General features: G+C 47.1%; 2 protein-coding genes and 1 long non-coding RNA gene across 5 annotated transcripts in view; 2 read left to right on the top strand and 1 right to left on the bottom strand.

Moving 5' to 3' along the window:
• The window catches only part of LOC102489149 (tumor necrosis factor receptor superfamily member 26-like), a 36,690-nt gene extending 16,513 nt beyond the window's left edge, over window positions 1–20,177 (top strand). Inside the window, exons 4-11 of one of the 3 annotated variants that reach the window (XM_014590850.2) lie at window positions 2,253–2,367; window positions 6,696–6,775; window positions 11,827–11,919; window positions 12,832–12,864; window positions 13,282–13,307; window positions 14,720–14,995; window positions 17,368–17,410; window positions 19,353–20,177. In XM_014590850.2, the coding sequence (XP_014446336.1) occupies window positions 2,253–2,367; window positions 6,696–6,775; window positions 11,827–11,919; window positions 12,832–12,864; window positions 13,282–13,307; window positions 14,720–14,995; window positions 17,368–17,410; window positions 19,353–19,657 (971 nt within the window). In that variant the 3' untranslated portion in view covers window positions 19,658–20,177. Of the gene's footprint in view, window positions 1–2,252; window positions 2,368–6,695; window positions 6,776–11,826; window positions 11,920–12,831; window positions 12,865–13,281; window positions 13,308–13,478; window positions 13,979–14,719; window positions 14,996–17,367; window positions 17,411–19,352 lie in introns of those variants that run through there. The other 2 variants (XR_003550485.1, XM_027774411.1) reach the window with 2 other exon arrangements.
• On the bottom strand, window positions 15,552–21,977 carry LOC106735713 (uncharacterized). Its single transcript, XR_001370965.2, has 4 exons — window positions 21,879–21,977; window positions 20,900–21,055; window positions 16,600–16,764; window positions 15,552–16,144 (listed from the first exon to the last, which is right to left on the bottom strand). It is a non-coding gene; the product is annotated as an uncharacterized LOC106735713 (long non-coding RNA).
• A 62-nt stretch (window positions 21,978–22,039) lies between these two features.
• The window catches only part of CARS1 (cysteinyl-tRNA synthetase 1), a gene marked incomplete in the record, with an annotated part of 92,562 nt that continues 92,324 nt past the window's right edge, over window positions 22,040–22,277 (top strand). Inside the window, 1 exon segment of the mRNA XM_014590847.2 lies at window positions 22,040–22,137. Within this exon segment, the coding sequence (XP_014446333.1) occupies window positions 22,113–22,137 (25 nt within the window).

Raw genomic sequence — 22,277 nt, 5'->3', positions numbered from 1 at the left:
CCCCCCAGGGGGGATGGGGAATGGCCATGCCACAATCCCTTCTCCTCCATTCTCCTCTTGGGATCTTGGGCACGCACACACACGCCCGGCATGTTAAGCCACTAGGTCTGGGACTCAAACCACGGTCGATCACATGGGAGTCCAGTGACATAGCCATTCCACTAACTGCTGGGCCCAATTTTTTTTTTTTTTAATTTCAAGCAAAGCAGTTTTAGCGTTTTGTTTTTTTTTTCTTTTTTCTTTTTTTTAGAGAGAGATTTTTGCTATACGGCACATGCGCTTGCCAGAGAGACAGAAAATCAAAATTTAAAAATGTTAAGAAAATTTTGCTTAAGACTTAAAGCCAGGAAAAAGGTTGGGATTCTGTTCAAACAGTAGGTAGATACTAAAAACTAAAAAAAAGATACTTTTTTTTTTTTTTTAAGTTTCTATAGGGCATGTGAACTGATCAGAAAGAGAGAGGAGAGAGAGTAAGCCATCAGATCTGGGACTTGAACCATGGTCGGCCATGAGAGTCCAGCGCCCTAACCACTGCACCACCTGCTTGCCCCAAGATATACTATTTTATATGTACTGTGCTGACTAAGTGCTCATGGGGACATAGAAAAACAGACTTGTCAAGTCCTGGGAGAATTCACAATTGGTACAGCCACTTTGGAAAAGCACTTGGGGGGACCAGCAGGTGGTGTGGTGGTTAAGGGTACTGGACTCCCATATGGTCAGTCATGATTCGAGTCCTGGACCTGGTGGCTTGCTTTCTCACTTTTTGTCTCTCTCGCTCTCTCTTACTCTGTCCCTCTCTGGTCAAAATAAATAAATAATTTTTAAAAATTGTGTTAATTAAAAAAATAGGAAAACCATTTGGGCATAACTAGTGAGGCTGAAAATGTACCCAAGCTACTACTTATCCATTCCGTGTCTTTTTTTTTTTTTCAAGTTTATTTATTTCTCTGTTGTATGAGTGAGAAGACAGACAGAGAGGAAAGACTGCACTCCAGGAGGAGCATGATGCTCAGCTAGCCTCGAGTCATGGGGCTGGGCCTGTGTGCTTAGGGCGCTCTGCAAACACAAACCCCGAGCCTTCCCTCTGGGTCGGCCTGGCAGAGCATCGTGTTTACTGCTGTGCCACCATCTGGTCCCCATTCTGCGTCTTGATGTAGATGGAAAAAGCTCTTGCCCATGTGTAGCATAAGACGGGAAAAATTCTGTAGAAACATCACACCAGAAATAACTCAGATATCCCCCAGCAGAGGGGCTGGAAATGGTGTGAACGCCCATGGCAGCATCCGCGTGTCAACAGTCCCTGCAACAACGGGGAGCTGCAGAGCAGAAGCACAGTACGACCCCTTATGTCTGCTCATGGGCACGTCCTACTAAGCACGCCTGGTCTAAGGACATGCAGGGATGTGGCAAAATTACAGAGAAAACCAGGCTGAGCTTGGTCTGGGGTCAAGGTTTGGCATGTGCAGAGACCCAAGCTTGGTATCAGGCTGGGAGTTGAGTTCTTGCTATCGAGTTCTTGTTATCGAGTTTTTGGTATCAAGCTGGGGAGGTGTGGGCCTGAAGGTCTCATTTTTTGTTTGTTTTTCCCCACTTACTCAGCAACTGTTCTTTCAGACCGTTTTACATTATCTCACATATAGTTCTTCAACTCGTTAGAAGAGAAAACCTGCAGGTGGGCAAAGGCGTCTGCTTTGTAAAGCTGCTCACTCTGTGTTGCCTAAACAGCCAACATCTGAGACATCCAGCAGCATGGTGCTATGGCTCAGCGTCTCGTGCTGCATGTGTTTTTGTGGGTGTGTACATTTGAGTGTGCAAAAGGGCTGTGCAGGAGGGTGGTGGTGACTGCAGAGGGCGTTGGAGCAGGCAGGATTGCAAGGATTCTTCTGCTACCTTACTCTAGCTGGGGCTGTGTCCATGCAGACACGGTGTTCTTTTCTTTCTGGGGAAAATGAGATGAAGGGAATCATTTGGGGATGTTAAAGGCTGGCCCTATGCCTCCCTGAGTGAAGGGTACTCTTGATTGCAGGGGCACCCACCAGCCCTTCCATGGACACCGTAGATTGCAGAGAAGGGCTCTGGTGGTCACATTTTGGGAGTTATGGGTTATTGTGTTAGAGGAGAGGGTGAAGGCGGGTTCTATGGCCAGGACCAAGGTGCAAGTGAAGGAGGCTTTGCTGTGTCATGGCCCACTGGATGCGAGATGGAGCCTCATCCCTGATGACTGACCCTCAGCCTCTCCTCTTCCACAGACCAGGAGATCGTGGCGGAATGCACTATGACCAGTGACCGGCGCTGCCAGTGCAAGCGAGGCAGTTTCTATTGTGACTCGGCAGACTGTGTGGAGAACTGCTTCCGGTGCAGCAGGTCACAGCTTTGGGGAACATGGGTGGGCTAACTTCCTTTCCACTCACTGCTTATTTGGCTTTGGATCACTTATATAGCTGCCCCAAGCGTCATTGTCCCCATCTGTAAAATGGGGCTAATAAGATAGTTCCTGCCACATAGAGGTGTCCTGAAGATGAAATCAAGTACAGCACCTAAATGATTCTGCCTGGAGGCCTGCCTGGAAGAAGTGCTCATTCATTCATTTGTGCATTCATTCAGCAAATGTTTACTGAGCTCCACTGTGGCCTGTAGGTGGTATTGGAGAGCTTGAATCCCTAGCAGTGGGGGACACAATCAAAATGCACATACAGTCTAAGTCTGTCTAGTGACAACTCCAGGAAGCACAGAGGGCCAAGACGGCTATTGTAGACTTAGTGGTCAGGAACTATCTCCGAAGAGATGATCCTCAAGCAGAGGCCTGATGAATAAGGGAGAAAGGGAGCCATAGAGAGTTCTGGGGGAAGAGAGCTGTGGGCAGAGTGAATGGCTGTCCTGTGCCCTGTGACCCAAACAGAATGGCCTCTGTCACTATATTAGTGTTCTGCAGCCACCATAACAAACTATTGGGCCGTCAGAAAAGTCACAATGGGGCCAGCAGGTGGTGTGGTGAAGGGTGCTGAACTCCCACATGGCCTACTGCGGTTCAAGTCCCAGACCTGGTCACTTACTGTCTCAATTTCTCTCTCTCTCTCTCTCTCTCTCTCTCTCTGTCCTTCTCCGGTCAAACAGAAAGAAAGAAAGAAAGAAAGAAAGAAAGAAAGAAAGAAAGAAAGAAAGAAAGAAAGAAAGAAAGAAAGAAAAGAAAAGAAAAGAAAAGAAATAATTTTTAAAAATTGTGTTAATTAAAAAAATAGGAAAACCATTTGGGCATAACTAGTGAGGCTGAAAATGTCCCCAAGCTACTCCTTATCCATTCCGTGTCTTTTTTTTTTTTTCAAGTTTATTTATTTCTCTGTTGTATGAGTGAGAAGACAGACAGAGAGGAAAGACTGCACTCCAGGAGGAGCATGATGCTCAGCTAGCCTCGAGTCATGGGGCTGGGCCTGTGTGCTTAGGGCGCTCTGCAAACACAAACCCCGAGCCTTCCCTCTGGGTCGGCCTGGCAGAGCATCGTGTTTACTGCTGTGCCACCATCTGGTCCCCATTCTGCGTCTTGATGTAGATGGAAAAAGCTCTTGCCCATGTGTAGCATAAGACGGGAAAAATTCTGTAGAAACATCACACCAGAAATAACTCAGATATCCCCCAGCAGAGGGGCTGGAAATGGTGTGAACGCCCATGGCAGCATCCGCGTGTCAACAGTCCCTGCAACAACGGGGAGCTGCAGAGCAGAAGCACAGTACGACCCCTTATGTCTGCTCATGGGCACGTCCTACTAAGCACGCCTGGTCTAAGGACATGCAGGGATGTGGCAAAATTACAGAGAAAACCAGGCTGAGCTTGGTCTGGGGTCAAGGTTTGGCATGTGCAGAGACCCAAGCTTGGTATCAGGCTGGGAGTTGAGTTCTTGCTATCGAGTTCTTGTTATCGAGTTTTTGGTATCAAGCTGGGGAGGTGTGGGCCTGAAGGTCTCATTTTTTGTTTGTTTTTCCCCACTTACTCAGCAACTGTTCTTTCAGACCGTTTTACATTATCTCACATATAGTTCTTCAACTCGTTAGAAGAGAAAACCTGCAGGTGGGCAAAGGCGTCTGCTTTGTAAAGCTGCTCACTCTGTGTTGCCTAAACAGCCAACATCTGAGACATCCAGCAGCATGGTGCTATGGCTCAGCGTCTCGTGCTGCATGTGTTTTTGTGGGTGTGTACATTTGAGTGTGCAAAAGGGCTGTGCAGGAGGGTGGTGGTGACTGCAGAGGGCGTTGGAGCAGGCAGGATTGCAAGGATTCTTCTGCTACCTTACTCTAGCTGGGGCTGTGTCCATGCAGACACGGTGTTCTTTTCTTTCTGGGGAAAATGAGATGAAGGGAATCATTTGGGGATGTTAAAGGCTGGCCCTATGCCTCCCTGAGTGAAGGGTACTCTTGATTGCAGGGGCACCCACCAGCCCTTCCATGGACACCGTAGATTGCAGAGAAGGGCTCTGGTGGTCACATTTTGGGAGTTATGGGTTATTGTGTTAGAGGAGAGGGTGAAGGCAGGTTCTATGGCCAGGACCAAGGTGCAAGTGAAGGAGGCTTTGCTGTGTCATGGCCCACTGGATGCGAGATGGAGCCTCATCCCTGATGACTGACCCTCAGCCTCTCCTCTTCCACAGACCAGGAGATCGTGGCGGAATGCACTATGACCAGTGACCGGCGCTGCCAGTGCAAGCGAGGCAGTTTCTATTGTGACTCGGCAGACTGTGTGGAGAACTGCTTCCGGTGCAGCAGGTCACAGCTTTGGGGAACATGGGTGGGCTAACTTCCTTTCCACTCACTGCTTATTTGGCTTTGGATCACTTATATAGCTGCCCCAAGCGTCATTGTCCCCATCTGTAAAATGGGGCTAATAAGATAGTTCCTGCCACATAGAGGTGTCCTGAAGATGAAATCAAGTACAGCACCTAAATGATTCTGCCTGGAGGCCTGCCTGGAAGAAGTGCTCATTCATTCATTTGTGCATTCATTCAGCAAATGTTTACTGAGCTCCACTGTGGCCTGTAGGTGGTATTGGAGAGCTTGAATCCCTAGCAGTGGGGGACACAATCAAAATGCACATACAGTCTAAGTCTGTCTAGTGACAACTCCAGGAAGCACAGAGGGCCAAGACGGCTATTGTAGACTTAGTGGTCAGGAACTATCTCCGAAGAGATGATCCTCAAGCAGAGGCCTGATGAATAAGGGAGAAAGGGAGCCATAGAGAGTTCTGGGGGAAGAGAGCTGTGGGCAGAGTGAATGGCTGTCCTGGGGCCTGTGGCCCAAACAGTCACTATATTAGTGTTCTGCAGCCACCATAACAAACTATTGGGCCGTCAGAAAAGTCACAATGGGGCCAGCAGGTGGTGTGGTGAAGGGTGCTGAACTCCCACATGGCCTACTGCGGTTCAAGTCCCAGACCTGGTCACTTACTGTCTCAATTTCTCTCTCTCTCTCTCTCTCTCTCTCTCTCTCTCTCTCTCTCTCTCTCTCTCTCTCTCTCTCTCTCTCTCTCTCTCTCTCTCTCTCTCTCTCTCTCTCTCTCTCTCTCTCTCTCTCTCTCTCTCTCTCTCTCTCTCTCTCTCTCTCTCTCTCTCTCTGTCCTTCTCCCCCCCCAAAAAAAAAGAAAGAAAGAGAGAGAGAGAGAAAGAAAGAAAGAAAAGAAAAGAAAGGAGGAAAGAAAAGAAAGAAAGAAGAGAAAGAAGGAAAGAAAGTTAAATAAAATAATTTTTAAAAAGGGAAAAGTCATGATGCATTTTTGCATAGAAAAATGTCATGACTTCTGACGACCCAATAGGTGATTTAAAGAAACAGAAATTATTTCATTGTTCTGAACTGCAGAGGTCCAAAACCAAGGTGTCAGCAGAGCCTTGTCCCCCTAAGAGAGGATCCTTTCTTCTTCCAGCTTCTAGCGGTGGTGGGCAGTCCTTCACTTCCTTGACTCATGGCCACATCACTCCATCTCTGCCTCCGTCTTCACCTGGTCTGCTCTCGTCTGTGTCTGTGTCCCTGTCTTCATGGCCTTCTCTGTGACCGAATTTCCCTCTACTAAGGACACTGGTCATTGGATGAGGGACCTCCTTAATCCAGTATGACCTCATCTTAACTTAATTACATCGGAAAAGACTCTTGTTTCCAAATAAGGTGACATGTTTGGGTTCTGGGTGGGCATGTATTTGGGGGGAGTATTTTGGGGAGATATTTACAGTGTTAAAGCCTCTTTCAAAATAGCTTGCATTTTTAAGGCATATTATAGACTTGTAAACACAACTCAGACCACATTGAACTGTTGGCTCACATACTTAACAAGTTCAAAGGAAGGACTGCCTTCAGGTCTGATTTGATCAAGACTCTGGCTTCTCTGGACTCTCTTGCCTTTCTCCTTTCCCACAGACTGACTTCATCTCTAGTAGAGGCATGGCTTCAGCAGGTACAGTTCATGTAGCTAAATTCTGCTCTATCTAGGGAGAGAGTGAAAGAGGGAGGGAAGAAGGGACTTACCCCAAAATATCATGGAGGACTCCTAACCTTTACTCTCATTAAACCAATATGGGCCAGATAGTCTGAGCAATGCCAGGTACTGATTGCCCGAAGTGTATTAGGACTTCTTCTAAACCCTGCCCAGTGGGTGCTGATGAGGATGCTTTGCACTGAGTATGGGGGAGAGAAGTAATGCTTGGGGTTTCCTCACAGGTGTCCCAAAAACAGAGTCATCCGTTATCCGTGCAATGCCACAGCAGACACAGTGTGTGGTGAAGCAAATCCAGAGTCAGGTAAGGGACTAATTTCATCTTGTAAATCAGGTGAGCAACCCTTTTTCTGGAAAGGTAAATATTTGAGGCTTTGCTGCCCATTTGGCCTCTGTTGTCATTACTCAACTCTGGCATTGTAGTAAAAGCAGCCAGGGGGCCAGCAGGTGGGATAGTGGTTGAGGTGCTGGATCCCACATGGCCAACTCTGCAATTTGAATCCTGAACATGGTGACCTCAAAAATATACTGGATGGGGACAAGCAGATGGAATAATGGTTATGTCGCTGGACTCCCATGGGGTCAACCATGGTTTGAGTCCTGGACCTGGTGACTTAACACTCATGTTGGGTGTGCATGTGTGTGTCCAAAATCCCAACGGGAGAATGGACAAAAGGGAATTGCAGTGTGGCCCTCCCCTGGGGGTGTGTGGGGTGATTTCTCACTTTCTGCCTCTCTTGCAAGCGCATTCACCTTATGGCAAAATTCAGAAAAAGAATCAGAAAGAAAATATACTGGGTGCATGTACTTGCATGCCCCAAATCCCAAGATGAGAATGGAGGAGAAGGGATTGCGACATGGCCTTCCCCCAAGGGGGGTAATTTTTTACTTTCTCTCTCTCTGGTGAGTGCATGCACTATGTGGCAAAAAAGAAAATCTTAAAAAAAAAAAAAAAAAGACAGCCAAAGACAAGTAAATGAATGCTCTTGACTGTATGCCAATCGAACTTTATTTACAAAAATGGAGAGTGGGCTGGATTTGTCCTATGTGCTATAGTTCCCTGTTTTCATTAAAGATTGTAAAAAGACTTTACCCAGCATGCTATACATCTCAGTCCAGTTGAAAATACTATATACCTCCTCATCAACAGATAATAAACCATATCTGTGTCCCACAAATATATTACCTCTCCATTTCCCCCCCAAATTATCTTTCCTGCACTCTTCCCCTCCACACTCTCCTTCCATTTTGTCCCTAGTGTCCATAACAATTTTTAATGATTTTATGTCTTCCATCTTTCAGTCTCTACTATAGAGTGCAGACAGTTGGTAAATGTTAAGTGGAGACATACAATGTCTCTCTTTCATAACCTGACTTGCTTAACAAAACACTACACCTTGCTTGAAGAGAGCAAACCACTAACCCTTGCTCTGAGGAGAACAAACCGCTGCCCCTCACCCTGAGGAGAGCAAACCTGGGTCACCCAAAACAGACAAACAAACGACAGATGAACATGTAAAACCAGCTTAGAAATAAACCAGACCATCTACCAAATTTTGGGAAGTCCAGGGCCAGAGGACTTGTCAAATCTCCCCCAGGAGAGGCTTGGAGCCAGAGAGGGCACAAAGGGCCCACTGCTGGTACCAGGCACTGGGTTTGAAGCAACCCTAGGAAGATTTCCAGTTCATCTCTGGTCCCTTCGTGGTCGCCACCTTACCAACAGAAAATAACCAATGTTAAAAATTAATAATTAATAATTAATGTGGTTTATTTCCAAGTAGAATATGAGTGACCTAGGCCAGAGAGGAGGCAAACATGCCTTTCTCCAAAATTCTCAGTTTTAATGTGATCCAGTTTATTGTTGTTTTCCTAATATGGTCAGTGCTCTTTGTGTTCTATATAGGAAATCTTTGCTCACCCTGAAAAGATACTCTCTCACCTTATTTGCTAGAAGCTTTTATTTATTTATTTATTTATTTATTTATTTATTTATTTATTTATTTATTCATTCATTCATTCATTTATTTAGGAGAGGTTTTTGCTATAGGGCGCATGTGCTTGCCAGAAAGACAGAGACAGAAAGACACAAAGCAAGAAATCACCCCCTAAGGGAGATGGCCACGCTGCAGTACCTTCTCTTCCATTATCCCTTTGGGATCTTGGGCACGCACACACACGTGCCCAGTGTGAGTTTAAGCCACCAGGTCCAGGACTTGAACTGCAATCAACTACATGGGAGCCCAGCAATATAGCCATTACGCCAACTGCTGGTTCCTATCTATTAGAAGCTTTATTGTTCTACTTTTTATATTTTATTCTACAGCAAATCCAGAATTTAATTTTAACTTTATCATTATTATTTTTTAATTTGACCAGAGAGAAACAGAGATAGAGAGAAAGGGAAAGTGAGAAAACAAGCTGCTTGATTCAGGACCTGAACCACAGTTGACCATATGGGAGTCCAGTGCTTTAACCATCATGCCACCTGCCGACCCTTAATTTTGTGTTTTTTCTGGAGAGGGTTTTGCTATTGGGCACATGCACTTGCTAGAGAAACAGAAAGACAGAAAGTGAGAAATCACCCCTGAAGGAGGATGGCCATGCCGCAATCCCTTCTCCTCCATTCTCCTCTCAGGATCTTGGGCACGCACGCACTCGTGCTTGGTGTGTTTAAGCCACTGAGTCTAGGACTCGAACCATGGTCGACTATATGGGAGTCCAGCGACATAGCCATTATGCCAACTGCTGGTCCCTTGTTATTGTTTTTTTAAATTTGATGTAGGTGCATGTACTCACTGGAGAGAGGTAGGGATAAGGAAAGAGAAAGTGAGAAATCATCCTCCAGCAGGGATTGCCACCTGCAATCCCTTCTCCATTCTCCTCTTGGGATTTTAGGGATGCTCACATATGTGCTGGTGAGTTTTTTAATCCACTGGGTCTGGGACTTGAACCTGATGGTGGCCATGTGAGATTCAGCCTCCTTAACCACCATGCCACCAGCTGGCCCCAGTAATGTTTTTTTTTTTTTCTCATGTGTACATACAACTGACTGAGCACCATATGTGAAAAACATGGTCCTTTCCCTGCTCTCAGCATCACCTTGGTCACAAACCGAGTATCTATGGAACTCTGGGACTTTTCCTCTGCCTATCTTTTGTGATAAGTCTTGACGTGCAAAGGCTCAAGTTCTCCTTGTCCTCCTTTCTTAATATTATCCAAGCTGCTCTTGGACTTCAGTGTATCAATTTTGGAATCAGCTTGTTCATTTCCACCAAAAAAAATGTGGTTAGAATGACACACAAATACTTCTATACCACTTTACCCTCAGCAGGTGGTATAGAGGTTAAGGCAGCTGGATCTCTTATGACCAATTGTGCCTTTCGAGCCATCAACCTTGTGGCTTGAAAAACATGCTGGGCGCTCTTTTCTGGCTGGAACCATGGAGGGCGTTCAAGAGAAGAAAAAGAAGTTTTCTGCTGTGGCAGAAACCAAGAAAAAGGCTCCTGCTGTGCCAGAAACCTTTAAGAAAAAGTGAAGGAATTTTGCAGAGCTGAAGATCAAGCACCTGAGAAAGAAGCTTGCTCAAAAGATGCTTTGAAAGGCAAAGAGGAAGCTTATCTATGAAAAAGCTAAGCACTATCATAAGGAATATAGACAGATGTACAGAACTGAGATTCGCCTGGCCAGGATGGCAAGAAAAGCTGGCAACTTCTATGTACCTGAAGAACCCAAATCAGCATTTGTCATCAGGATCAGAGGTATCAATATTCAAGCGAACCCAAAGGTTCGAAAGGTGTTGTAGCTTCTTTGTCTTCGCCACATCTTTAATGGCACCTTTGTTAAGCTCAACAAGGCCTCAATTAACATGCTGAGAATTGTGGAACAATATATTGCATGGAGGTACCTGAACCTGAGGTCAATAAATGAACTGATCTACAAGCATGGTTATGGCAAAATTAATAAGCGAATTGTTTTGACAGATAACTCTTTGATTGCTCGATCTCTTTATAAATTTGGCATCACCTGCATGGAGGATCTGATTAATGAAATCTATACTCTTGGAAAACACTTCAAAGCAGCAAATAACCTCCTGTGGCCCTTCTGATTACCTTCTCCACTAGTTAGAATTAAAAAAAGACCACCCATTTTGTAGAAGGTGGAGATGCTGGCAACAGGGTACGCCAGATCAACAAACTTATTAGAAGGATAAACTAAGTAAGGTTGCCACCATGATTATTTTTGTAATATGGTCAGTAAATAAACAGAGTGGCTGTTTTCAGACTGCAGAAAAGAAAAAAGAAAAAAACATGCTGGGCACGTGTGCATGCGCATGCTCAAAATCTTAAGACAAGAATGGAGGAGAATAAAGCCACCTTCCCTGTGGGCATGATTTTCTTGCCTTTTCTCTCTCTGCATCTATATCTCTGGTGAATGCACATATCCTATAGCAAACTAACCCCCCCCACACACACACACACAAACACAAATGCATTTAAAGAATATTTTAACATCTAAAAACAAAAATGTAAGGTTCTAAGATGAAATTCAGGAAGAGCCTTTTTTAAGAGATTTTTGTTATAGGACATATGTGCTTTCTGGAGAGACAGAAACAGAGAGACAGCGAGAAATCACTCCCTGGGAGGATGGCCATACTGCAATCCCTTCTCCTTCATTCTCCTCTTGGGATTTTGGGCACACACCCACATGTGCCTGGCGTGAGTTTTAAGCCGCTGGGTCTGGGACTCAAACTGTGGTCAACTGTGTGGGAGCCCAGAGAATTAACCATTATGCCATCTGCTGGTCCCCAGGAAGAGCCTTTAGGTTGAGTAATGGTATGGTATGAATTCTTCACTCCTTGACCTTCTGTTGCTCATCTGGATAACCCGGAGGTGGGCTGAGAGGCCACAACCACACCCCACTCTATGCTCCCATCCCCGTGTGCCTGTGTATCTTTGACTCTATCTGTGCTGTAATTTCACAAGGGGTGAAGCCAGGACACCCAATCTCACCAGGTGTCTCCCCAGGTTGGTCCCTGCCATGTCCTCAGGCCGCAGTGACTGGGCTCTGCATTGATCAGGACCCACATGTTCTTTCCTACCTGCCAGCCCCCAGGCTTTGCCTCCTGTGGACCCCAGAGTAGATCCTGCAGTTGCAACCATGCATAAGGGACCCTACTCCTCGGGTAGCAGGGTCTCCTGCCACTCAACATACCTCCAGCCTTTTCTAAGGACCTGAGTGAGACCTCATACCCTCTGAGCTTTGGGGCCTGGGTGGACAGTGGCTGGAGCATATCCATGTGAGAAGAAAAGCTGTGCTCAGCTCTGCAGTAACAGTCTCTATCTTGCCTCCCTCCAGGAAACTCACACTTCTGGTCCTCTGTTTTTGTGCCTTTTGTCGTCGTCGTCTTTGCCATTGGCTTTGCTAACCTCATCTACTGGAAAAGAAAATGTAAGTCCCAGCCATGGTAGTGCACACTGCTAAGATGCTGTGCTCCATAGGTTAGAACCACATGGCCTATCTAGGTTCCATTCCTGCCCGTCCTAAAAAGCTAGTCAAGGTGGTACTGCCTGCAATCCCAGGGGCTCAGGAAGTTGAGGCAGGAAGGTTGTGAGCTCAAGACTGTCCTAGGCAACATGGGAAGTTCTTGCCCAAAGAAAGTCCTAGGTGTGGAGGTGCATGCCTGTACTTCCAGCTAGGAGTCTGGGGCAAGATGATCACTCCAGCAAGCTCCTGTACTTAAAAAAAAAAAAAAAAAGACAAATGAGAGCTAGATTGATTGGCGAGAACAAAAGATAAGCAACTCATAGTAGCTTCAAAATGGCCATGTTTTCTGAGGTTCTCACTCTCTTACTCAAGAGGCCTCTTGAGTGTCTGAGCTTGGAGCTCAGAGATAGGCAGGCAGTCATATACTAAGAGGTTTTTCTTTTTTTAAGAGAGAGAGATTTTTGCCATAGGGCATGTGTGCTCACTGGAGAAACAGAGAGACAGAAAGTGAGAAATCACCCCCCAGGGGATGGGCATGCCACAGTCCCTTCTCCTCTCAGGACTTTGGGCATGCACACATATGCACCCAACAAAGAGTTTTAAGTCACTGGGTCTGGGACATACCGCAGTTGACTATGTGGAAGTCCAGCGATGTTACCATCACGCCATCTGCTGGTCCCCCTAAGAGGTCTAAGTGGGGGAGACCAGAATTTTAGGTCAGCTGGCTGCAATGGCAATGGCACGGGAGATGGGCCTTCCAGGTTGATCGTGAGCAGTAGAGGGGGAGGCTGGTGCTGCCCCAGCCAGGGGAGAGGGAGTTTTGGGGGAGGCGGGGACTCCGGGCTGGGTTCACTGACCAACTCTTTGTTCTCCTAGGTCTCCAACGGCTCTTTGTCAAGGTTTTCAGACGTAAGTATACTTCTCTTTTTTTTCTTTTTAAGTTTAAAAAAATTTTTTTTTTCCCTGAGAGGTTTTCACTATAGGGTGCGTGCGCTTGCCAGAAAGACAGAGAGAGAAAGAGAGATAGAAAGCGAGAAATCACCCCCCCCAGGGGGGACGGCCATGCCACAATTCCTTCTCCTCCATTCTCCTCTTTGGATCTTGGGCACGCACGCACACGCGCCCGGCGTGAGTTTTAAGCCACTGGGTCTGGGACTTGAACCGCGGTCGGCTACATGGGAGCCCAGCGACATAGCCATTATACCAACTGCTGGTCCCCAGTATACTTTTCTTTATGGTCAGTTCAAGGCATTTCCTTTCTGTTGCAGAGGTCATTGGTTCATTTAACATACATTGATTTCATGTCTCTTCTATTTTGATTTTCAGGAGAGTCAGTTGAGCCAGGCAGCCGTGTAAGTATCATTCTGGGATTTGGGTACATTTCTCCTGGGAATGCCTGATGGTGGCTCAGGGCTCCTGAGCATTTAGGCCTCAGTGACGACGAAGTCCCAGAGACTCCCAGGGGTGGGCAAGGGGCAACCCCAGGCCTGCCCCCATCCTTCACTCTGTTTTATATTGTGCAGTAGAGTCTGCATCTGCGCTATTGGAGCCCCACGTGTTTGTGCCGGAAGGGCCTGATATTCTTCTGGTGGTTTAGACTTTTGAGTGGACATTGGGACCCAGAGAGGCAAAGGGCTTCGTGTGAGTGCTCTCGAGCTACTGTTAACAAATGACCACAAACTGGGGACAGGGGCGGAGGAGGGCTAAAACAAGAGTAATTGGGCCAGCTAGTGGCGTGGTGGTTAAGGGGGCTGGATCTCACATGGCTGACTGTACAATTCAAGTCCTAGATCTGGCAGCTTGAAAAACACGTGTTTGTGTGTGCATGGGTGCCCAAAATCCCAAGAGAAGAATGGAAGTGAAGGGATTGCAGTGTGGCCATCCTGCCAGGGGTGATTTCTCACCATCCCCCTGCCCCTCCAACCCCAGCCCTGTCTTTCTCTGGCTAGCACATATGCCCTATACAAATTAAACAAACAAAAAAACAGGAGCTGACAGGTGATGTGGTAGTTAAGGCGATGGAATCCCACGTGGTCGATCACCTGGACCTGCTTGCTTTCTCACTTTCCTTCTCCATCCTCTCCATCTCTCTCTGGTGAGCACATGTACCCTACAACAAACTGAAAAATAACAAAACAAACAAACAAATAAATAAAAGCCAACCAACCAAACAAACAAAAAAAAACATCAAAGCAAAAAACCAATTGGAATGTATTGCTTCACAGTTCTGGAGGTCAAAAGTCCAAAATCAAGGTGTTAGCCGGGTGGTTCTTTTAGAGGCCTTAGAGGAGGATCCTGCCTCGCCTCCCTCCCAGTTTCTGTTAGGTGCCAGTGCTCTTCAGTGTGTAGACACACCACTCCAAACTCTGCCTCCATCTTCACATGGCCTTCTCCCCTCCTCTGTCTCTGAATTTCTCAGTGTAAGAAACCAGTCTTTGGAATCTAGGATGACATCATTTTAACTTGACTACGTTTGCAAAGACCTATTATATTTCCAAGTGTAGTCAGAGTTGCAGGTGCCAGGGGTCAGGACATGGACATATCTTTTTAGGGGAGGAGGCATAGCTCAACTCACATCAAACTTTTCTTGGGACTATTGCAGGGAGTTGGTTGCAGAGCTGGGGACTGACCCTGTGCAGTATTCATCTACAACTACACAGCCCTGGCTTGCCTCTCAGACAAATGACATTTCCTCCTACAAAAGTGGTTTGGGTAGGTTGTGTTTCAGGTTTCTGTCACCAAAAGAAATGACTTTGTCTTTTAGTCATCTACCAACAGCATGCTCAGTGATGTACTGCTGCCCAAGGACAGGCCGGCTTCTGCCCTGGCAATAGAACTGCCGGGAAATGAGTGCTTACCCTTCGCACCAGAGCCTGAGACCTGCCCTGGGGCCTCTGAGAACCTCGAGAGCTCTGGACCAGCGGGGCTGGTGGCTGAAGAAAGCCCAGCAGCCCCAGAGCAGGCACTGCACACTCCTCCTGCTGCCCATGAGCCCCAGGGCCAGATGGAGTCAGCAGCCTCCCTGAATGATCTGGCACAGGTAAATGAAACTTTTGGATGGTCCTAAATACGATAAAGTCTGAATTTACTGTGCCTGGGTGGCTCACACAACGGACATTGCTCTTTCCTAATGCTGAAGGCTGGGAGTCTAAGATCAAGGCCTGGGCAGGGTGGGTTCCTTCTGAGGCCATGAGAGAGGATCTAGTCCAGGCTTCTCTGCACTGCTGCTGGTTTGCTGGCAGCCGTTGGTATTCCGGGCTCGTGGACTGATCAGCCCAGTGTTTGCTTTCATCTTCACTTTGTGTCCTTGTTGTGTGTGTCTGTCTCTGTGTCCAGATTTTCCCTTTTTATAAGGACACCAGTCATATGGATTAACACCCACCCTAGGAGCCAGCAGGTGGCATAATGGTTAAGATGCTAGACTGCCACCATGGTTTAAGTCCCAGATCCGGTGACTTGAAACTCATGCCGAGTGTGTGTGTGTGTGCATGCCCAAAATCCTAGGAGGAAAACAGAGGAGAAGGGATTGAGCCATGGCCATCCCTCCTGGGGGGTGATTTCTCACCTTCTCTCTCACTGTCTTTGTCTCTCTGGTGAGCGCATACACCCTATGGCAAAACAAACAAACAAGCAAAAAACCAAAAAGCCATCCTAATACCTTCATTTTATCATTTAATCAACTATGAAGATCCTATTTAGAATCATGTTCATGGATCCTGAGAGTTAGGACGTCAGCATCTTTTCGGAGCAGGGGTGGAACACAGTTCAACCCATAATGATCCCCAACCTAACTGGCTATGCCAGAGGACTGTGATAGTGAGAGAGATGCTGAGGTTTAGGGAGCTTCCTCGCCCAGGTGTCCTCAGCAGGACTGAGGAGGCAGGGCCACTAGTACCAGACCCCAGATCTCTTCTTAGACACAGCTCGGTCTCCTGAGCACGTGCTCACTTCTGATCCTGCTCGGTAGACTGCTTAAGTGCCTCCTGTGTGCCAGGCGGTGTGTCCGGTGAAGTCAGACAGGCTGGGAGGTGGGAGTGCAGGGACATGGGAGGGAGAGGGGATGGCACATCCACTGGTAAGGTCATGCAGAACGGAAGCAGATACCCACATATAACAGTATCCAGAGGAGAGTGACCATCTCCATTCTCCATCTTGAGGCTGTGGAGGGTCCGTCCCCAGCAGGCACTACCTGAGTTGAATTTGACAAGATGAGCCGACACAGCTAAGAGGCCCTGAGAAGGAGGGCCTTTGGGCAGAGGGGATAGTGTGCTTAGGGTCTCAGAAGTGTTTGAGGAATGACACAGAACCCCTACTTCTGGATCTTTTTTTTTTTTTTTTGGAGAGGTTTTCACTATAGGGCGCGTGCGCTCACCAGACAGACAGAGACATAGAGACAGAAAGCGAGAAATCACTCCCCAGGGGGGATGGTCACGCCGCAATCCCTTCTCCTCCATTTTCCTCTCGGGATCTTGGGCACGCACGCACACGCGCCCGGCGAGAGTTTTAAGCCACCGGGTCCAGGACGCGAACCGCGGTCGACTACGTGGGAGTCCAGTGACATAGCCATTAAGCTAACTACTGGTTCCCCCTACTTCTGGATCTTAAAGGTAGGATGCAGCAGGTCAGGTGTTAAGGGAAGGGTACCAGGGGGAGGTCATGGGCCTGCAGCCAGAAGCTGTGGATTCTGGGACACTAGCATGGGTGTCAAGGTTGGCAACTCTGGAAGCTGCACGCAGTGTGGGTCCCTTGTGTCCTTCTGTGTCCTTTCAGGGAGACGGTCTCTGACTCTTGTTAGAAGCTGGAAAGGATCTGAAACAAATAAAACAGAGCACTTAGGACTCCTAGCCCATGTGGAGAGACACTGAGGGAGTCAGAGCAGTGTCTGGGTATCCCTCTTGGGCTGTGCTGTGAGGAGAAGCTGCTATTATCCAGTTTTACAGATGAGGCAGCCATGCCAAAAAAAAAAAAAAAAGAGCAAGTAATGAATCAGGCCAACAGCTGCCCAGAGGCAGATTTGGGATTTGAACCCACTAGGTCTAGCCCCAGTCCCTGAATGATACTAAAGGAGACACCCAACCTTATTCTCTGGAGAGCCAGGATTTAGAAGCTCTCTCTACTAGCAGCTGGTTAAATGGATGGTCAAACAGAGCAGCCCTGAGAACACAGGTAGCCGAGCCCGGCCACAGCAGTGTGCTGGGAGGGTCGGCCTGGAGGACACAGGTGGACTGTGGGCCCTCTACTGTCTGTGGTGGGCACAGTAGTGGGCTTTCTCGTAGGCCAGCTGTGTTCTAGAAGCCCACTTGTCCCCCCTCTGAAGCTTTCATAAGAAACTAGATTCTGGTTCTGTTTGCGTAGAGTCCCTCTGAGGGGCTGGACAGACTTCTCTACAAATAATTTCTCTTCTCTCCACAGGAATATGCACAAAAGTATGTTTTAAAGAATATGTCCTCTGAGAGTAAGTAACTTGAATTCTTTATTTATAGCATCTGTTTAGAGTTAAATCTTTGGTGTGAAGGTCAGGGACTAATGTCTGTATTTCTTTCTTTTTTTTTTTTTAAGAATTATTTAACTTTATTCTTTCTTTTCTTTTTTAAAAATTTGTCTAGAGAGGAATGGAGAGAGAGAAAGAAAGAAAGAATGAGAGAGAGAAAGTGTTTAGAAAGCAAGTTGTCAGGTCCATGTGGAAGTCCAGTGCCTTTAACGGTTGGCACATATAAGTTTCATAGTCTTTTTTTTTTTTCTTTAAGAGGTTTTTGCCTTCTGGCGTGTGTGCTTGCCAGAGACAGAGAGAGAGACAGAGACTGTGAGAAGAAAAATAAGAAATCACTCCCCCAGGGGGGACAACCACATGCTAATCTCTTCTCCATTCTCTTACTGAGAAATTGGGCATATATGCACATGAATCCAGCGTGATTTGCTTTCTTTTCTTTTCTTTTCTTTTTTTTTAAGAGAGATTTTTTGCTATAGGGCACATGCAAGAAGTTACCCTCACCCCCAGGGGGATGGCCATGCTGCAATCCCTTCTCCTCTTGGGATCTTGGGCACGTGTGCACATGCACCTGGTGTGAGTTTAGCCACTTGGGTCTGGGACTCAAACTGTGGTCAGCTATGTGAGAGTTCAGTGAAGTAACCATTACACCATATGCTGGCCCTCCAGCATGATTTTCAAGCCACCAGGTCTGGGCCACCCTGTTGGCCATGTAGGAGTCCAGCAATATAACCACTAGACCATCTGCTGGCCCCCAAATTTTGTAGTCTTTTCTTTTTTTAGAATTATTTATTTTATTTTATTTGTTATTATTATTATTTTAATCTGACCAGAGAGAGACAGAAAGAGAGAGAAAGGGAAAGTGAGAAAGGAAGCCACCAGGTCTGAGACTTGAACCATGGTCGGCCATGTGGGAGTCCAGCACCTGAAACACTGTGCCACCTGCTGGCTCCTAGTCGTTTTTTTTTTTGTTGTTGTTTGTTTGTTTTTTTTAGAGAAGATTTTGCTATTGGGCACATGTGCTCACCAGAGAGACAGAGACAGAGATAGAAAATGAGAAGTCACTCCCCAGGGGGAATGGCCATGCCAGAACCCTTTCTCCTTCATTCTCCCCTCAAGATTTTGGGCATGCATGCATTCATGCATTTGCCCCCGACATGAGTTTCAAGTCTCTGGGTCCAGGACTCAAACTGCAGTTGGCTTTGTGGGAGTCCCGCAACATAACCATTACACCATCTGCTGGTCCCGAGTTCAAAGTCTTAAGAACATTTTATGTCACCTTTATTTTAGAGTGTATCCATGTTTTTAAGAAGAAATGTGTTAGGAATGCACATATAACTCTAGATTAGTAGGTCCCTTATTGGCTATAATGCTATGTTTTAGTTGAAGAAAAATGAGAATCTACTGAGCACATGTTATGGGCTAGATAGTTAATTATGCCTCGTCCTCACTAACAACTCTGTCAGAACACCTTCATTTTGCAGATTTAAAAACAAAACAACCCAACGCTCAGAGAGATTCACTCTCCTTAGGTCTCAAATCCTAGCACTGGCTTGCCTGACCTGGTGCTAGTCCTCCTCTGTGGGAGAAAGGAAGGCTAGGCTGCCTCAACAGCCTTTATTCACATGAAGCTTCTGACTTTCCTGGCAACCTTGTCCTTTCTCCTAGGAAAGCAGCAGCTGTGTAGGTTTGGGTGACACATGGTTCTTGAGTAATGAATGAGCAACAGGCATGGTGAGAGTTGGTGTAGGTCCTGGCCCAACCTTGGTCTCCTGATCTCCGAGTCTGGTCTTTTCTTTGGGATCAGTTGGGTCACACAGAACCTCTAAATTGGGCATCAGACTTGCAGTGGATGTTACATGGTCTTTCCAGAGCTATAAACAAACTCTTCTTTCTTTATTTTTTCCAGCCATCAATAGGTGTTTTTATATCATTATATCTAAAGTTCCAAAAGGTAACTGGAAGATGTTTATGAGATTCATCGGACTTGAAGAAAATGAAATTGATGTCTGCGAACAGGAAAATATAGGAAATGTAATGGAACAACGTTATAAGATGCTCGTCAAGTGGAATTATAAATTTGGAAAGGATGCTTCTATTTTTAAGCTCATGGCTGCCCTCCATAAAATGGAGTTAAACATGTGTTTGCAAAATATTATAAACCGTTTGACTGCTGAAGGTATTTTAGGTAAACATTCTGAGATCTCAAATTAGAGCCAAGTCTTTTTTGGTTCAGGAGGTGTGACGTTAACCAATATCCTGAATGAATCTGTTGGAGTTCTTGTACCACTCTGATTCTGTTGGAATATCCCACAAAATGCTGCATCCCTTCTCTAAACAGACTCTTTCTAAGGAGGTCAGTTCTGCATCCAAGCCAGAGTGCTTCCCTGCCTGCTGTCTGTGGTGGAGAGGGGTCTGTTGTAAGTGGGTTCCAAAGGACTATGAGCTTGTTACCAGCTTGCTATGCCAAGCAGTCCCCTAGTCCTCAGAGATTCTTCCACAAGAGCTGAGGCTAGGAGGATTTGTTGTTTGTCTTCCCATCCCTCCCACTGGTTCTCACATTCACTGTGATGGTCTCATGGCTTAGAACAGGATATGGATGCAGTCTAGGTGCTCCATAAATATGTATGAGTAGACCAGCAGTTAGCATAATGGCTATGTCGCTGGACTCCCATGTAGTCCCTGCGGTTCGAGTCCTGGACCCGGTGGCCTAAACTCATGCCAGGCACGTGTGCGTGCGTGCCCAAGATTCCGAGAAGAGAATGGAGGAGAAGGGATTGTGGCGTAGCCATCCCCCCTGGGGGGGGGTGATTTCTTGCTTTCTGTCTCTCTGTCTCTCTCTGTCTTTCGGGCAAGCACACACACCCTATAGCAAAAACCTCTCAAAGAAAAAAATATGTATGAGTAAGTGAACATCAAATGTAGCAGTTGGAGACACTAGAGTATACCAGGTACCAGAATCAGACTGTCCTTTGGTCTTCTACCAGAGGATAAGAATGGATTTAGATGGATACTTTCCTCTAACTCTAAACCAAAATTAGCAAGGGGCATGGGGATAATCACAGAGACTTTCTTACTTTATTTATTTATTTTTTTAGTTTGCTATAAAATACACATGTTTCCTAGAGAAAGAAGGGAAAGTGAGAAATGATCCCCCAGGGGGAATGATCACACTACAATCCCTTCTCCATTCTCCTCTTGGGATTTGGGCATGCACACATGCCCAGCATATTTTTCAAGCTGCTGGTTCCAGGGCTGGGGTGTAGTCATCCATGGGGAATTTAGCTACCCAACTTCCACGCCACCTAAGTGGCCTGGTGCTTTTAACATTTTTACAATTTTTAAAAAACTGGTATAAAATATAGCATTATACAATGTAATACTTTATTCTTATGTAATAAAATTTGATTTTTTAAAAATTGCATTTCTTCTCATTTCAGTTGTGGGTGCACAAACCTTGGGTAGGATATCCTTGGAAGGTGACATCATGCACAGAGGAAGCCCAGGGTCCCAGAGAGCTTGATGTGTTTCGGGGCTGGGGAGATTGGAAAAGGGTTCTGGAAGGGAGAAGCCTGTTCTTTTGGTTTGTACCGTTCCTAGGCATCTCTGTCCCTGGGAAAGATGGCATCGTTCATCTGTTGATCAACTGAGAACGTGAGCCCCACCCTGCCCATACCTCTCCCTCACCCTAAACATTGAATCTAGCACCAGCCCCTGGAAATATCCACAGAGCAGCCTCCTGTCTCCATCCAGTGCCAGGCATCTTCAACTCTGAGTTCATTGTTAAATGCCACAATCACCCAGCCATTCTTTCTCAGTGCACAAACTTGGGTGTTATCCCACCTGCATTGTCTCCCTTATCACTCCTCAGATCCCACCGGTTTACTGCCTCCTGTGAGTCTCTCAAATCTCTCAGTCCACCTCTCCTAGAGATTACTGAAACAGCTTCCTGCCAAAAAGCCCTCTGGCTTTCAGGGATCCATCCATCTGTGCCCCTACACTCAGCAGCAGCAGCTGGAGTGATGGTTCTAAGCACAAATATGGTTTAGGTTGCTCCTGTCAAACCCTTCCGTGAGTCTCTGCCTTCCTTGACTTCTGCCAGCCGGTTCTGGCGCAAGCCCTGTTCTTGCTACCGGCTGCTGCAGGTTTTGCTCCAGCAGAGCACAGTAGCTTGGTTTCGGCGGGATCAGGACAGAGCTCTCTGCCTGGAATGCACTTTCCACGCATGCCCAACCCTTCCCCAAGTACTTCCCTTCCCGGTCCAGCACAGGGACATGGTTAGGGTAGGATTAGATGAATGGGGAGTCTGGCTGGGTCTTGTTCCCACCGCAGTGGGTACAATCGTAATTTAAACACCTATGCGAGTCTGCCTTTAGTTCCTGTGTCCCGCGGCTAGAGTGGTTGCCCCGGGCCGGCATCCCTTGCCCAGGCTCACCCGGACCTGCTCCCTGGTTCTCAATACGAAACCTGCGGGCTGGGCTGCTGCGGGAGAGAACTACAGCTCCCAGCATGTACTGGGCCAGCAGCGTCTGGAGCCCGCGGCGGTTGCTTAGCGACCGGGCGTGTCCCGGAAGGTGGGCTGGGCGAGGGGCGGGACTTCCGGGTCAGTGGTTGCATCAGATTCTGAGAACTATCTGTCGCCACAGTCTCGGGTCCGGGGTTCCCAGCGATGGCAGGTTCCTGCGGGGAGCAGGGTGAGTGGCGCGGCCGGGCCAGGGGACTGATTGGGGTTCGGAGTCCCCCGGGAAGGGGTGCGGGGAGGCGCGCGCCGCTGCGAATGCCGGGTCCGTGCCCGGCTGGGAGCACCTGGGATGGGAGGGGCTGAGGTCCCCGG

The sequence above is a fragment of the Tupaia chinensis genome, unplaced genomic scaffold (assembly GCF_000334495.1).
Source record: "Tupaia chinensis unplaced genomic scaffold, TupChi_1.0 Scaffold000047_1, whole genome shotgun sequence".
NCBI classification, from domain to species: Eukaryota; Metazoa; Chordata; class Mammalia; order Scandentia; family Tupaiidae; genus Tupaia; species Tupaia belangeri.
Note: the sequence above shows the minus strand (reverse complement) of the source record. Positions and strands in the feature narration are given on the sequence as shown.